This window comes from Heterodontus francisci, chromosome 2 (assembly GCF_036365525.1).
Source record: "Heterodontus francisci isolate sHetFra1 chromosome 2, sHetFra1.hap1, whole genome shotgun sequence".
Classification (NCBI taxonomy): Eukaryota; Metazoa; Chordata; class Chondrichthyes; order Heterodontiformes; family Heterodontidae; genus Heterodontus; species Heterodontus francisci.
In genome coordinates this window covers 163,686,947-163,701,408 of record NC_090372.1, presented here as the reverse complement: position 1 = coordinate 163,701,408, position 14,462 = coordinate 163,686,947, and the positions used below count along the sequence as shown (strand labels likewise).

The 14,462-nt window shown below is 44.9% G+C and overlaps 1 protein-coding gene across 1 annotated transcript in view; it reads left to right on the top strand.

Moving 5' to 3' along the window:
* The first annotated feature begins 13,620 nt into the window (after positions 1-13,620).
* LOC137380849 (alpha-2,8-sialyltransferase 8F-like) overlaps positions 13,621-14,462 on the top strand; it is a 54,686-nt gene continuing 53,844 nt past the window's right edge. Inside the window, exons 1-2 of the mRNA XM_068053264.1 lie at positions 13,621-13,722; positions 13,823-14,031. Coding sequence (XP_067909365.1) covers positions 13,621-13,722; positions 13,823-14,031 — 311 coding nt within the window. The remainder of the gene's footprint in view (positions 13,723-13,822; positions 14,032-14,462) is intronic.

The following is a 14,462-nucleotide window of genomic DNA, read 5'->3' as shown; positions in this document are numbered from 1 at the left end:
CTGCACTGCAAACAGATAATTAGATCCATAAACATTCCTAGCCACAGTTACCTTCACAGCCATTGGCAATGAGTGCTTGCCCTGCTCTGAGATTGCAGCTGTGGCTGCAGCAGTTGGTAAATTTCAATGATGACCTCCTTAGTGAAACACAGACATCTTAAACATTGATTGCCACTGATGTTCAGGTTGTGGATTTGGTGCTGAACATTTTGGGAGGGTATGGACTCCTGCTGAGAGACCTTCTCCCCTCCTCCTCCCTCTTCTAACAGCTTGTCCTGCTCTGCGTGGCTTCTGCTCATTCTGCCAGTCATACTCAGTGCCAAGAAGAAGGCCTACTAGCTCACCCATGTGTGGAAGCAGCTGGTGCAGAAGTCTAGGAGTCAGCAAAAGTCCTTCAGCTTCTGTCACACAATTCCCTGTGGATATTTAAAACTTGAAACAACGATGAAAAGCACACAAAACATGTAGAATTGTAGCAATAGCCAGAAGAGATAATCAAACAACCAGCCTGTAAGTGGTTGATGATCCCTTGAAATAGCATTGGTGTCGCATCTTTCATGCTGTTGAATGGGAGGTTAAGAGAGGGAGTTGGCTGGAGCGAGGAGCACCAAAATGGCATCAAATTAGCATGATTTGCCTGCTGTGTATCCTGACAGTGAATGTTAGTCCACATGCACCGTCAACGTCTGAGCAGGTGGCTGCGGCTGAGAAATGCAGTGACAGTGTATCTTCATCTTCACTGTCTTCCTACTCTTTAATAACTTGCTGGGCAGGTTGCAGTTCCTCTGTATCTTAAATGAAAAATGAACAAAGAGTAGTTTATGGCGAGCGGAACGGAGAAATTCAGAAGTGCATGCCCAAATCTTCTTTAAGTTGTAAGTCAAGAGAGAGATAGGGATGAGGGGGATGTGAGGAGGAGGATTACATGTGAGGATAAGGTCATCTTCAATGGCTTCAGCCCCACCGGAGGCCTCGGCCTCAGCAATGGCCTTTCCTACAATGGCCAGCACTGTCTTCTCCAGGGGCGGGGCGGGGGTGGGGAGGGGGTGTCAGAACCTGCAGGCCCACTTCTCCACATCCAGTTAGTTCCTACTACCTCTGAATGTGTACCACCTTCTGCAGCAAGAGAGTAGGGAGTGTGTTAGTAGCGTTGTTCAATCTGTTTGGATGACGTAGCTGTCATGATTGAATAGCTGGCAGTGTGTGCAAGCTGTGACATGTGGATGTGATTCCTGAAACAGCACTAAGCATGTAGGGGTGAGGTGAAACATATTTATGATTGGTACGGGTTGTGTTCGATAAAGTTTGTTGTTAGGTGAGTGATCGGGCTAAGGTGACTTCACCAGTTGCTGAGGCTCGTGGTGCACTTGGTAGAATATGGTATTTGAATATGCATTCTCAGACCTTGACCATTCTTTTGAGGTTTTGCATCAGGTCCTTGGGGCTACACTCCTGGCATTAATCTCTGCGGCTTCCCACTTCGTGTTTATGGAGGGCCTCCTGCCGTTATCCACCCCCCCCCCCAACAACCCCCGCCCCGCTTTCCTCCTTTTCACCTCCTCCACCAAGACAATGCAGTGTTTGAAAATCTGGAGCCCACTCTCTCCTATAATCAGCCATTGTTCTATCTTTCCCAGGTCAGATTCAGTTGCAGAACAATTTCTATCACCTGTTCCAACCACAATGCACCTCTTGTTTAACAGGTGCAGTCTAGTAGAGCAGGTTAGATGTATGTAGTACAAGTTAGCAACCCTGCTGATGCACGCAGCCATGAATAGCATGAGGAGTGCTGACTGCATGTAGAAATTATCATTGTGAACAGGCAGCACAAAGTCGGCATGCTTTTCACTCAATGGGTGTGTCTTAATCGCCTAACATGATCTCCGTACCCTTTTTTTTGGCTAACCAATTTACCCCTGAGATCTCCCCAAAATTAATTTTAAAGGGTTGAAAACATAATTGAGAGCAAACTGCAGAAAAAGTTTCTCCCATGATCTACAAATAAAATTTGTTGATTAAATATATCAAAGAATCAGTTTGGAGTTCAAGTCAGTAAACTCCCTGAATTAATCTGTCATTTCACATGAACCGAAAGAAGGGGTTTTAGATTGAGACTATTTGTTGCCAATGAAGTGTTCCTGAAAGTACATGGGAATACTGATGGTTGATGCTGTTGGTGACTGATGCATGTAGTTAAGGAAAAAGAGGTTTGGCACTCACTGGAAACAATCCCAGACAAGAGTTATCTGTATTGTCTGGCAGGAGACAGTTGACAGTGTAACTATTCTCTCTATAATGCGAAGTGTGCCTGGAAACAATTATGAAACAGGATGGCAGACTTCATGGCAGATGTCAAAGTAAAGTAACCCAGTATTCAGATTCAGAGTAAATCTTGGGATGAATAAGAAATTTGTTGAACAGTAGAAAACAATAAACATTTATGAGAAGAATTATGTTGGGTTGGGGAGAAGCACTGAGTGTAGGGTCACAGAGCTCAGTATTTCAATCACTTCCAATTTTAATTTACATAAATCCTGAGTAGCTCAGGATCCCACGAGGCACACCTAAAAAGTGATTTTTGGATAGATGGGGGTGCTGGTGAAAGAAGCAACCGTACCCATGAAACCCCTCTCCCCAAATCCCACTCTCACCATCCTGTCGACCTTATTGTACCAGGACTTGTGTCTTTTGCTCCATAATGGTGCAGAGATTCTAGGCCTTTTGTCCTTAGCTTATGGATTTCCTGTCTGTTCTACTTTTCTCAGCCTTAAAGAAGGATTTCTAAATTTACTGGGGGTCTGGTGGGAGAATGCTGCCACTGTGTGGATGATAATCTTGTCAGGCATGGAAGCAGCTGTGATGAAATAAACAATGAAATGGAAGAAATATGAATTTAGAAAGTCAATTGACAAAACCACAAGAACATGGACACTTGTAACACAGTCAGAATGGAGTAGTTTCCACGTGACACCTCCTGTATGGAAATCAACAAACCTGTCTACAAGGATAGAACTCATTACCCTCACCTGAAATAGCTCTGGAAAGAATCTCTTTGAAATTGAAAAGAGCATTCTTGCATATTAATGACTCTTATCAACACAAATGAACTCACAAGGGATTCTGGAGACTGACGGTCTCACAAATGTGATGGAATCCACACCTGCCAAAGGGAAACATTTTAATTTCATCATCTGGAACATTATTTGAACTTTTACTGGACATTGAACATAACTTGTTTAAAAGACCACGGAGCTAAACAGCTGAAACATGGCTGCACATTTGCATTCTGAGAGACAGCTGCATAAAGAGACAATGAGAGTGCTCCCTGATTCAATTAGCGAGATGGTGCTTGTCAATCGTGATGACCATTAGATATTGAGAGCCATTGTCCAAGAGCTAGTACTCCAACCCTCCACCCTCCCACTGAGTGTATCTAGTAAGCTTTGAAGAATCAACAACCCTTTCAGGTGATGCTATTTTAAACAAACAGCTGGTCACATAACTTACCTGCTGGCCAACCTGGGAATTGATTGCATTTTGCCTCACAGAAATGTTTGAGGCAGACTGCAATTGAACTTCAAGAATAAAGCAGCTCTCTCTCTCTCTCACCAGCAAAGCTCCAGGGACTCATGGAAACAGCTTAAGAGGACTGCTTCAGCCTTCAAGTACCAGTGAAACAAATTTGAAAGTGTACACTGGGCCACAACGAGAAATGCAAGACTTAACTCCAATCTCGGACCTAACACCCAAACCAAATCCAGTAACTGAATTCCATTTACTACTCCAAACCCTTCCCCTTTAATTCCTTTCCTCCTCTGTATCTATCTGTGAGTGTGTTTATCGCGTATGCATGCTAGCATGTATTTTTAATAACTTTACCTGAATTAGAGTGTAAAGGCTAACAAATTTACACCTTTCTTGTTTAAACCTAAGGAAGTCTGTCTGGTTCATTTACAATTATAACTAGAGAACAATGAGCAAGGAGTCACTGAGGTGAAGCTAAAAACACTGTGTTTTTAAAAAGTTAAACAGTGTGATGGCCAAATCAGGAAAGGTGCTGGAGGGGAGCCTGAGACCCCTGCCTCACCCGGTGATAACACAGCCCAAACAAAATTGAATCGGTGTGAAATGGCATCATGTTAGCAGAATGGTACTCATTCAGACATCAATCCATAGCCATGTTCCTGACATCCTGGTCCGTTGTGTGGTCATACCAGGGGACAGGACCTTGTATTTCCTATCTGAAACTCTAACGTGATGAATTTCTACCTTAAAAAGTTACCGTCTGGAAAGAGAGGGAGAGATCAAGCCAACACCTTCAGAATGCAGTCCAGCGAGTGGCCGTGAGAGAGACCCTGCCAAGCAAGGAGGAAGCCCTGCTGCTAATTCTACACTTCAACTTTCTGCAGCAGGGAACTTAAAGTGATCACCACCTACAGTCAGAAGCTTTAACCACCAGAAAATCTACAACACCTCAACAAATTCAAGACGTAAAAACACCCAGGCCTGCTCCTTTAAAAGAGACTGTCCTGTGACGTTTCAACAGGTTTACCATAAACCATGAACACTTCAGAATCACAGAATAACAGAATCACAGAATTATACAGTGTAGAAGAGGCCCTTCGGCCCATCGAGTCTGCACCGATGCATTAAAGACACCTGACCTGTCTACCTAATCCCATTTGTCAGCACTTGGCCCATAGCCTTGAATGTGATGATGCGCCAAGTGCTCATCTAGGTACTTTTTAAAGGATGTGAGGCAACCCGCCTCACAGGGCATTGCAGACCGTCACCACCCTCTGGGTAAAAAAGCTCTTCTTCAAATCCCCCTTAAACCTCCCGCCCCTCATCTTAAACTTGTGAGCCCTTGTAACTGACCCTTCAACTAAGCAGCAACAGCTGCTCCCTATCCACCCTGTCCATGCCCCTTATAATCTTGTACACCTCGATCAGCTCACCCCTCAGTCTTCTCTGCTCCAGCGAAAACAACCCAAGCCTATCCACCCTCTCTTCATAGCTTAAATGTTCCATCCCAGGCAACATCCTGGTGAATCCTCTCTGCACCCCCTCCAATGCAATCACATCCTTCCTATAATGTGGCGACCAGAATTTCACACAGTACTCCAGCTGTGGTCTTACCAAAGTCCTGTACAACTCCAACATGACCTCCCTGCTTTTGTAATCTATGCCTCGATTGATAAAGGCAAGTGTCCCATATGCCTTTTTCACCACCCTATTAACCTGCCCTTCTGCCTCATGTTGAACTTTAAACTAATTACCTTTTTTCTTTCTATCGGTTCTTTTGTAGGTGTGTGTGAGTGAACGTGTACATGGGTGAGGTTGCTACCATTTCGGGAATTGTGTAAAAATAGTTACCTTCCCTTAACCTATGAGAAAACCTTCAATTTGTCTGTTTATTTGGCCTGAAAGACATTCAGGGGCTAATGCAGCATTTAAAATAATACGATTTGGGTCAGTTGGGAGGTGAACAGCAGAAGTCACCCACACCCCTTTCCACCTGTCCGCAACAATCTGTTGACATCTTGTAGTTAGATTGTAATACAGAGTTGCTCAGTGTATGTATAATATTTAAGTTTTCTTCACAGAATAACAGAATCACAGAATTGTTTCAGCACTGAAGGAGGCCATTTGGCCCATCATGTCTGCATTGGCACTTCAAAAGAGCAATTTATCTAGAACCACTCCCCTGCCTCTTCCCTGTAGCCCTGCACATTCTTCCTTTTCAGATAACAATCCGATTCCCTCTTGAGTGCCTTGATTGAACCTGCCCCCACCACACTCTCAGGCACAGCATTCCAGATCCTAACCATTCACTGCATGAAAAATTATTTCCTCATGTCACTATTGCTCCTATTGCCACTAACCTTAAATCTGCACCCTCTTGTTCACGATTCTTCCACCAATGGGACAATTTTTCCTTATCTGCTCCATCCAGACCCCTCTTGATTTCGAACATCTCTATCAAATCTCCTCTCAACCTTCTCTTCTCTAAGGCAAACATTCCCAACTTCTCTAATTTATCCACATAACTGAAGTTCTTCATCCTTGGAACTATTCTTGTGAATCTTTTCTGCTGTCTCTCTAATGCCTTCACATCTTTCCTAAAGTGTGGTTCCCAGAACTGGACACAATATTCCAGATGAAGCCAAACCAGTGTTCTATCCAAGTTTAACATAACCTCAAAAAAAGAGAAAGTGCTGGAAATACTCAGGAAGTCTGGCAGCATCTGTGGAAAGAGAAGCAGATGACCGTTCATCAGAACATTTATTTTAACATAACTCCTAGTTTTTGTACTCTTTGCCCCCATTAATGAAGCTTTGGATACTGTATGCTCTATCAACCGCTCTCTCAACCTGTCCTGCCACCTTCAATGATTTATGCACATATGCACCCAGGTACTTGAAAGCTGCAAGAAGCTGATACAAGCTGACATTGATTGATGATGTCTCGGTGTGTCTTCTTCTGAAATGCAACCAGGATACCTCTTTCCACAAGCAACCATGTGTTTTTGTGCATTCTAATATCAGATTAATTCTGTTTTTAATTCATCAATCAACACCTTTTGTTCTGAAAATTTACATGAAATCTATGAAGATTGACTGATATTGTTTTGGGATCCATTAGCAGGGCGTTTACTAAATTCAATAGAAATTGATCAGAGGTTTCATTGGATCTTTGATGATAAGTCTGTGTGTGATAATATCCATCAGGACAATGGTAATTTAACATCCTGTAGGGAATGCTATCACTCATGTAATGTTGAAGTGCGAAGGTTAAATAAATCTGTGATGGTGGATATGGAGTTTGGGAGATTGTGTGAACAAAATCTGCATCCTTGTCATGGGTTTGTTGTTACTCATAATCAGATACAATAAACACACATCTGGAAGATGTATCTTATTGTCCTAATCAATCGCTTCTAATTGTGAAGTATGGTAGTTTGCAATCCTTTCGACACAAAGTGATCACAGACCATCATACTTTCAAAAAGCATTCTGAGAATCTGAGTTTACAGCAAGCCTAATTGCCATAGAGTCAGAGGGCAGAATTTTGCCAGCCCATTGAAGACAGACTGGGAGGTGGGAAGGGCGGTAAAATGATGGAAAATGGTGTCATGAGGGAAGCCCAACATATTCCTGCCGCCAGGTCACTTTCCCACTGTGTGGGGATGGCAATGCTAAGTTGCCCACCGACTGGAGGTGGGTGGCCAATTGAGCCAATTAATTGTCCTATTGATGGCCATTTTACCAGTGTCTGACCGGCACCCCCTTCCCCAGCTGGAGTGCCCGTCAGCTCCATCAAGCCAGACTCCCAGCATTTTCCCAATGTGGGTGCTGGTGGGCAGGGGCCTTGGTTTCCTACTCCTCCTCCTATGTTCCTTGCTCTATCCCTGTAGACCTCCACGTTTATTTCCCTCAAGTGCCTCTCCAATTTCTTTTTGAAATCATTGATTTTCTCCACTTCCACAACTCTCATAGGCAGCGGGCTCCAGGTCATTAACACTCGCTGCCTAAAAATGTTCTTCCTCAAACCCCACTGTATCTCTTGCCCAAAACCTTCAATCTGTGTCCCCCTCGTCCTTGTATCATGAGCTAATAGGAACAGCTTTTCCTTGTCTACCTTATCTGAACCTGTCATAATCTTATATACCTCTATCAGATATCCGCTCAATCTGCTTTGCTCTAAGGATAACAACTTCAGCTTCTTCAGCCTAACCTTGCAGCTAATTTCCCTCATCACTGGATCCATTCTTGTAAATCTCCTCTGAACCCTCTCAAGGACCATCATATCCTGTGTGACCAGAACTGGGCACAATACCCTAGTTGTGTCATAACCAGAACTTTCCACAGGTTCCGCATGACTTCTTTAGTTTAGTTTAGTTTAGAGATACAGCACTGAAACAGGCCCTTCGGCCCAGCGAATCTGTGCCAACCATCAACCACCCATTTATACTAATCCTACACTAATCCCATATTCCTACCACATCCCCACCTGTCCCTATGTTTCCCTACCACCTACCTATACTCGGGACAATTTATAATGGCCAATTCACCTACCAACCTGCAAGTCTTTTGGCTTGTGGGAGGAAACCGGAGCACCCGGAGAAAAGCCACGCAGACACAGGGAGAACTTGCAAACTCCACACAGGCAGTACCCAGAATTGAACCCAGGTCGCTGGAGCTGTGAGGCTGCGGTGCTTACCACTGCACCACTGTGCCGCCCTTTGTTTCAGCAAGTCTGATGAAAGGTCACAGACCTGAAATGTTAATTCTGCTTCTCTCTCCACAGATGCTGCCTGATCTCCTGAGTATTTCCAGCACTTTCTGTTTTTATTTCAGATTTCCAGCATCTGCAGTATTTTGCTTTTATCCAATATGCTTTGCTAATTACTCTCTCAATATGTCCTGCCATCTTCAAGGATCGATGCACATGAAACTTCAAATCTCTCGGTACCTTCTCACTCTTCAGAACGGTGCCATTAAGTATATATTGATTTCCCTATCCATTCTGCCAAAATGCACCACTTAATACTTTTCTTTATTCAATTCCATCTGCCATATGTTGATCCTTGGGGGACACCACGGTCTACCATCCTCCATAAAGTGCTGGAAATACTCAGCAGGTCAGGCAGCATCTGTAGCGAGAGAAGCTGAGGTTAATTTTTCAGGTCTGTGACCTTTCCTCGTCATTTACCTCAAATCGCTGTTTTCTGTCCTTAAGCTAATTATTTTTTATGCAAGCTGACACTCACCTTCCTATTCCGTGAGTCTCAGTTTTACTAACCAGCCTTTTATGTGGTACTTTGTTAAACACTTTCTTAAAATCCATGTAGACAACATCCATTGCCTTCCCTTCATCAACATTCTCTGTTACTTCATCAAAAAATTCAATTAGATTAGTCAAACAGGATCCGCCTTTTCCAAATCCATGCTGGTTCTCCTTAGTGAACTCAAACCTCTCCGAATGCTGGTTAATTTTTTCTGTGATTATTGTTTCTAAAACCTTACCTACCACTTATGTTAAACTGACTGGCCTGTGGTTACTAGAAATAGTTAGGTAGAAAGTTAAAATACAGGACCTCTCGGGTTGTAATCTCTGGATTACTCCCTGTGCCACGTGCCAGTGAGGCTCGAAATAGGAAGATAGTGCAGCTAAACACGTGGCTGAACAGCTGGTGTAGGAGGGAGGGTTTCAGATATCTGGATTATTGTGATCTCTTCAGGGACAGGTGGGACCTGTGCAAGAAGGACGGGTTGCATCTAAACTGGAGGGGCACAAATATCCTGGCTACGAGATTTGCTAGCGTCACTCGGGAGGGTTTAAACTAGTGTGCCAGGGGAGTGGGAAACAGAGCAGTAGGACAGCAGGTGAAATAAATGAGGCGGAACTAGCAAATAAGGCCAGTGAGACTAAGAGGAAGAACAGGCAGATGTTGCTGAGCACAGTGGGACTGGTGGTCTGAAGTGTATTTGTTTCAATACGAGAGGTATAACAGGTAAGGCAGATGAACTTAGAGCTTGGATTAGTACTTGGAACTATGCTGTTGTTGCTATTACAGAGACTTGGTTGAGGGAAGGACAGGATTGGCAGCTAAATGTTCCGGGATTTAGAAGCTTCAGGCGGGATAGAGGGGGATGTAAAAGGGATGGGGCAGTTGCATTACTGGTTAAGGAGAATATCACAGCTGTACTGCAGGAGGACACCTCAGAGGGGCCGTGCAGCGAGGCAATATGGGTGGAGCTCAGGAATAGGAAGGGTGTAGTCACGATGTTGGGGGTTTACTACAGGTCTCCCAACAGCCAACGGGAGGTGGAGGATCAGATATGTAGACAGATTTTGGAAAGATGTATAGGTAACAGGGTTGTAGTGGTGGGTGATTTTAACTTCCCCGATATTGACTGGGACTCACTTAGTGCTAGGGGCTTGGATGGGGCAGAATTTGTATGGAGCATCTAGGAGGGCTTCTTGAAACAATATGTAGCTAGTCCAACTAGGGATGGGGCTGTACTGGATCTGGTATTGGGGAATGAGCCCGGCTAGGTGGTCGAAGTTTCAGTAGGGGAGCATTTCGGGAACAGTGACCATAATTCCATAAGTTTTAAGGTACTTGTGGATAAGGATAAGAGTAGTCCTCGGGTGAAGGTGCTAAATTGGGGGAAGGCTAATTATAACAATATTAGGCAGGAACTGAAGAATTTAGTTTGGGGGCGGCTGTTTGAGGGTAAATCAACATCTGACATGTGGGAGTCTTTCAAGCGTCAGTTGATTAGAATCCAGGACTGGCATGTTCCTGTGAGAAAGAAGGATAAGTTTGGCAAGTTTCGGGAACCTTGGGGAACAAGGGATATTGTGAGCCTAGTCAAAAAGAAAAAGGAAGCATTCGTAAGGGCTAGAAGGCTGGGAACAAACGAAGCCCTTGAGGAATATAAAGACAGTAGGAAGGAACTTAAGCAAGGAGTCAGGAAGGCTGAAAGGGGTTATGAAAAGTCATTGGCAAACAGGATTCAGGAGAATCCCAAGGCTTTTTATCTGTATATAAAGAGCAAGAGGGTAACCAGGGAAAGGGTTGGCCCACTCAAGGACAGAGGAGGGAATCTATGTGTGGAGCCAGAGGAAATGGGCGAGGTACTAAATGAGTACTTTGCATCAGTATTCACAAAAGAGAAGGACTTGGTGGATGATGAGTCTAGGGAAGGGAGTGTAGATAGTCTGGGTCATGTCGTTATCAAAAAGGAGGAGGTGTTGGGCGTCTTGCAAAGCATTAAGGTAGATAAGTCCCCAGGGCCTGATGGGATCTACCCCAGAATACTGAGGGAGGCAAGGGAAGAAATTGCTGGGGCCTTGACAGAAATCTTTGTGACCTCATTGGCTGCAGGTGAGGTCCCAGAGGACTGGAGAATAGCCAATGTTGTTCCTTTGTTCAAGAAGGGTAGCAAGGATAATCCAGGAAATTATAGGCCGGTGAGCCTTACGTCAGTGGTAGGGAAATTATTAGAGAGGATTCTTCGGGACAGGAATGACTCCCATTTGGAAACAAATGAACTTATTAGCGAGAGGCAGCATGGTTTTGTGAAGGGGAGGTCGTGTCTCACTAACTTGATTGCGTTTTTTGAGGAAGTGACGAAGATGATTGTTAAAGGAAGGGCAGTAGATGTTGTCTACATGGACTTCAATAAAGCCTTTGACAAGGTCCCTCATGGCAGACTGGTACAAAAGGTGAAGTCACACAGAATCAGAGGTGAGCTGGCAAGATGGATACAGAACGGGCTTGATCATAGAAGACAGAGGGTGGCGGTGGAAGGGTGCTTTTCTGAATGGAGGGCTTTGACTCGTGGTGTTCCGCAGGGATCAGTGCTGGGATCTTTGCTGTTTGTAGTATATATAAATGATTTGGAGGAAAATGTAGCTGGTCTGATCAGTAAGTTTGCGGACGACTCAAAGGTTGATGGAGTTGCGGATAGTGATGAGGATTGTCAGAGGATACAGCAGGATACAGATCGGTTGGAGACTTGGGCGGAGAAATGGCCCAAGAGATGGAGTTTATTCCGGACAAATGTGAGGTAATGCATTTTGGAAGGTCTAATGCAGGTGGGAAGTATACAGTAAATGGCAGAACCCTTAGGAGTATTGACAGGCAGAGAGATCTGGGCGTACAGGTCCACAGGTCACTGAAAGTGGCAACGCAGGTGGATAAGGTAGTCAAGAAGGTATATGGCATGCTTGCCTTCATCGGTCGGGGCATAGAGTATAAAAATTGGCAAGTCATGATGCAGCTGTACAGAACCTTAGTTAGGCCACATTTAGAATATTGCGTGCAATTCTGGTCGCCACACTACCAGAAGGACATGGAGGCTTTGGAGAAGGTACAGAAGAGGTTCATCAGGGTGTTGCCTGGTCTGGAGGACATTAGCTATGAGGAGAGGTTGGATAAACTCGGATTGTTTTCACTGGAACGACGGAGGTGGAGGGGCGACATGATAGATGTTTACAAAGTTATGAGTGGCATGGACAGAGTGGATAGTCAGAAGCTTTTTCCCAGGGTGGAAGAGTCAGTTACTAGGGGAGATAGGTTTAAGGTACAAGGGGCAAAGTTTAGAGGGGATGTGCGAGGCAAGTTCTTTACACAGAGGGTGGTGAGTGCCTGGAACTTGCTGCTGGGGGAGGTGGTGGAAGCAGATACGATAGCGACTTTTAAGAGGCATCTTGACAAATCCATGAATAGGATGGGAATAGAGGGATACAGACCCTGGAAGTGCAGAAGGTTTTAGTTGAGACGGGCCTCAAGATCGGCGCAGGCTTGGAGGGCAGAATGGCCTGTTCCTGTGCTGTACTGTTCTTTGTTCTTTGTTCTTTCTTGACTGAGGATGTCACATTTGCCACTTTCCAATTCTATGGCACCTCCCTATCTAGGGAAGATTGGAAGATGATGGCGAGCCCTTCCGCTATCTCCACTTCCACTTCCCTTAGCAACCTGGGATGCTGGCCATCCAGACCATGCAACATATCCACTCTAAGCTTAGACAATCTTTCCAGTACATCTGCCTATCAATGTTCACCCCATCCATTACCTCTACCATCTCTGCTTCTACCGTTATTCTGGACCTCTTCTTCTTCCTTAGTAAACACCGATTGTGTTGCTATTTGGAGGAAGGAGATGTGGAAATGGAATGGAAGCTTTTTACAGCTTCAACATTTGAATTAAGTGATTGTTGTGGGAATGGAAATGTCACATGTGAGCTGGTGGGATTCATTATTCAGATGGAGCTCGATGGTTACTGGTGTGCCCAACATGATGGTGCACCCACTCCCTATGCTGGTTCTGTTAATTGTGCTGGTAATTTTGATTTACTACAGGATGGCGTGTTTGAAAACAAGGACTACAACTGGACAATGCTGTTAAATGGTCTAAAATGACTTTACAAATGTTGCCCAGATTATTCCTGGTCTAAACAACAGAGAAGAATCAGGGAAGTGTGGGTATATAGGCTCACTCTACCTTTATGCCATGATTGTTTTGCAATCAGCACACAATGATTTAAAATGGCTTTGTGCTGAACAGGGATACTTTGTGAAGCAGGCCGAAGGCAAGGATGAAGAATTGAATGAATATTTGAAGTTTGTTCATTCATGTCTTGAGCTTTTGGGGAGATATTAGTCTGTTCACTGTGTTTATAGGAATAAAATGATTGAAGAGCTTCATTAGACCATGGGCTGGATTTTACCAGCCCCCCGACGTTGGGAGGGCCGTAACCGGTAGGACCAGAAGAAACCTCTGAGAGAGGCCTACCATGGGCCTCAATGCCGGGACGGCACCGCCCCATATTATCAGCGGCGGTGCGACCTTGTGGCAGCATCTCCCCACCACCCCGGCCGCACATCGACAGAACCTTAATTTAAATATTTAAATAAATGTTAATTAATGCATAATCACTTACCTCATCCCTGCGGCCGTCCCACGCCAATATTCCGGCTGATTGCCGGAACTCCCACGCCTTTGGATCTCCGTTTGGAGATCCAAGGTGGAACAGTGATGGGGAGGGGGAGGAGTGAAGCTTTCAGGGCAGGTGAGGGGAGAAACTCTTACTATTGGTTACGGCGATGGTTGAGAAAGGGTTGACCGTCAAAGTTAATCAGCTTTGTGACGGGGGGGTGCTGGTGGTGGTGGCGGGGGAAGTTCAAGATCAGCACAAAGGCTTTTTTGTAGAGACAGGGCAATTTCCGATTGAAACCTCATTTGTGGGGGATGGTTTGGGAGAGGGAATTAAAAGCGCAATTAAAATTTTAATTGTATTTTTTGCAGACTGGGCCATTTAAAAATGTAAATGGTCCTGAAGGGTTTGAGTCCTTCAAAAATGAGCTGGCGCCTGAGCGGTGGTGCCGGATGCCGTTGCCGGGGACAGAGCGCCCGCCTCCTCTACATCATCGGGGTGGGTGGTTCACCCACTCCATGGCAGCTCTGCGGCGCACATCTCGCACGTGTGCCATGCCGGTTCACCAACAAGATCAACAGCAAGCTGGAAAAATTCAGCTCCATATAACCATGGTAATAGGATGATTAGAAAAGGTTGAGATGGGCTCAGTGCATCTTCTTGGTTTTATTTTATTTTATTTAGAGATACAGCTCTGAAACAGGCCCTTCAGCCCACCGAGTCTGTGCTGACCATCAGTCACCCATTTATACTAATCCTACATTAATCCCATATTCCTACCACATCCCCTCAATTCCCCTACCACCCATCTATACTAGGGGCAATTTATAATGGCTAATTTACCTATCAACCTGCAAGTCTTTGGCTGTGGGAGGAAACCGGAGCACCCGACGAAAACCCACGCAGTCACAGGGAGAACTTGCAAACTCCGCACAGGCAGTGTCCAGAATTGAACCTGGGTTGCTGGAGCTGTGATGTTGTGGTGCTAACCACTGCGCCACTGTGCTGCCC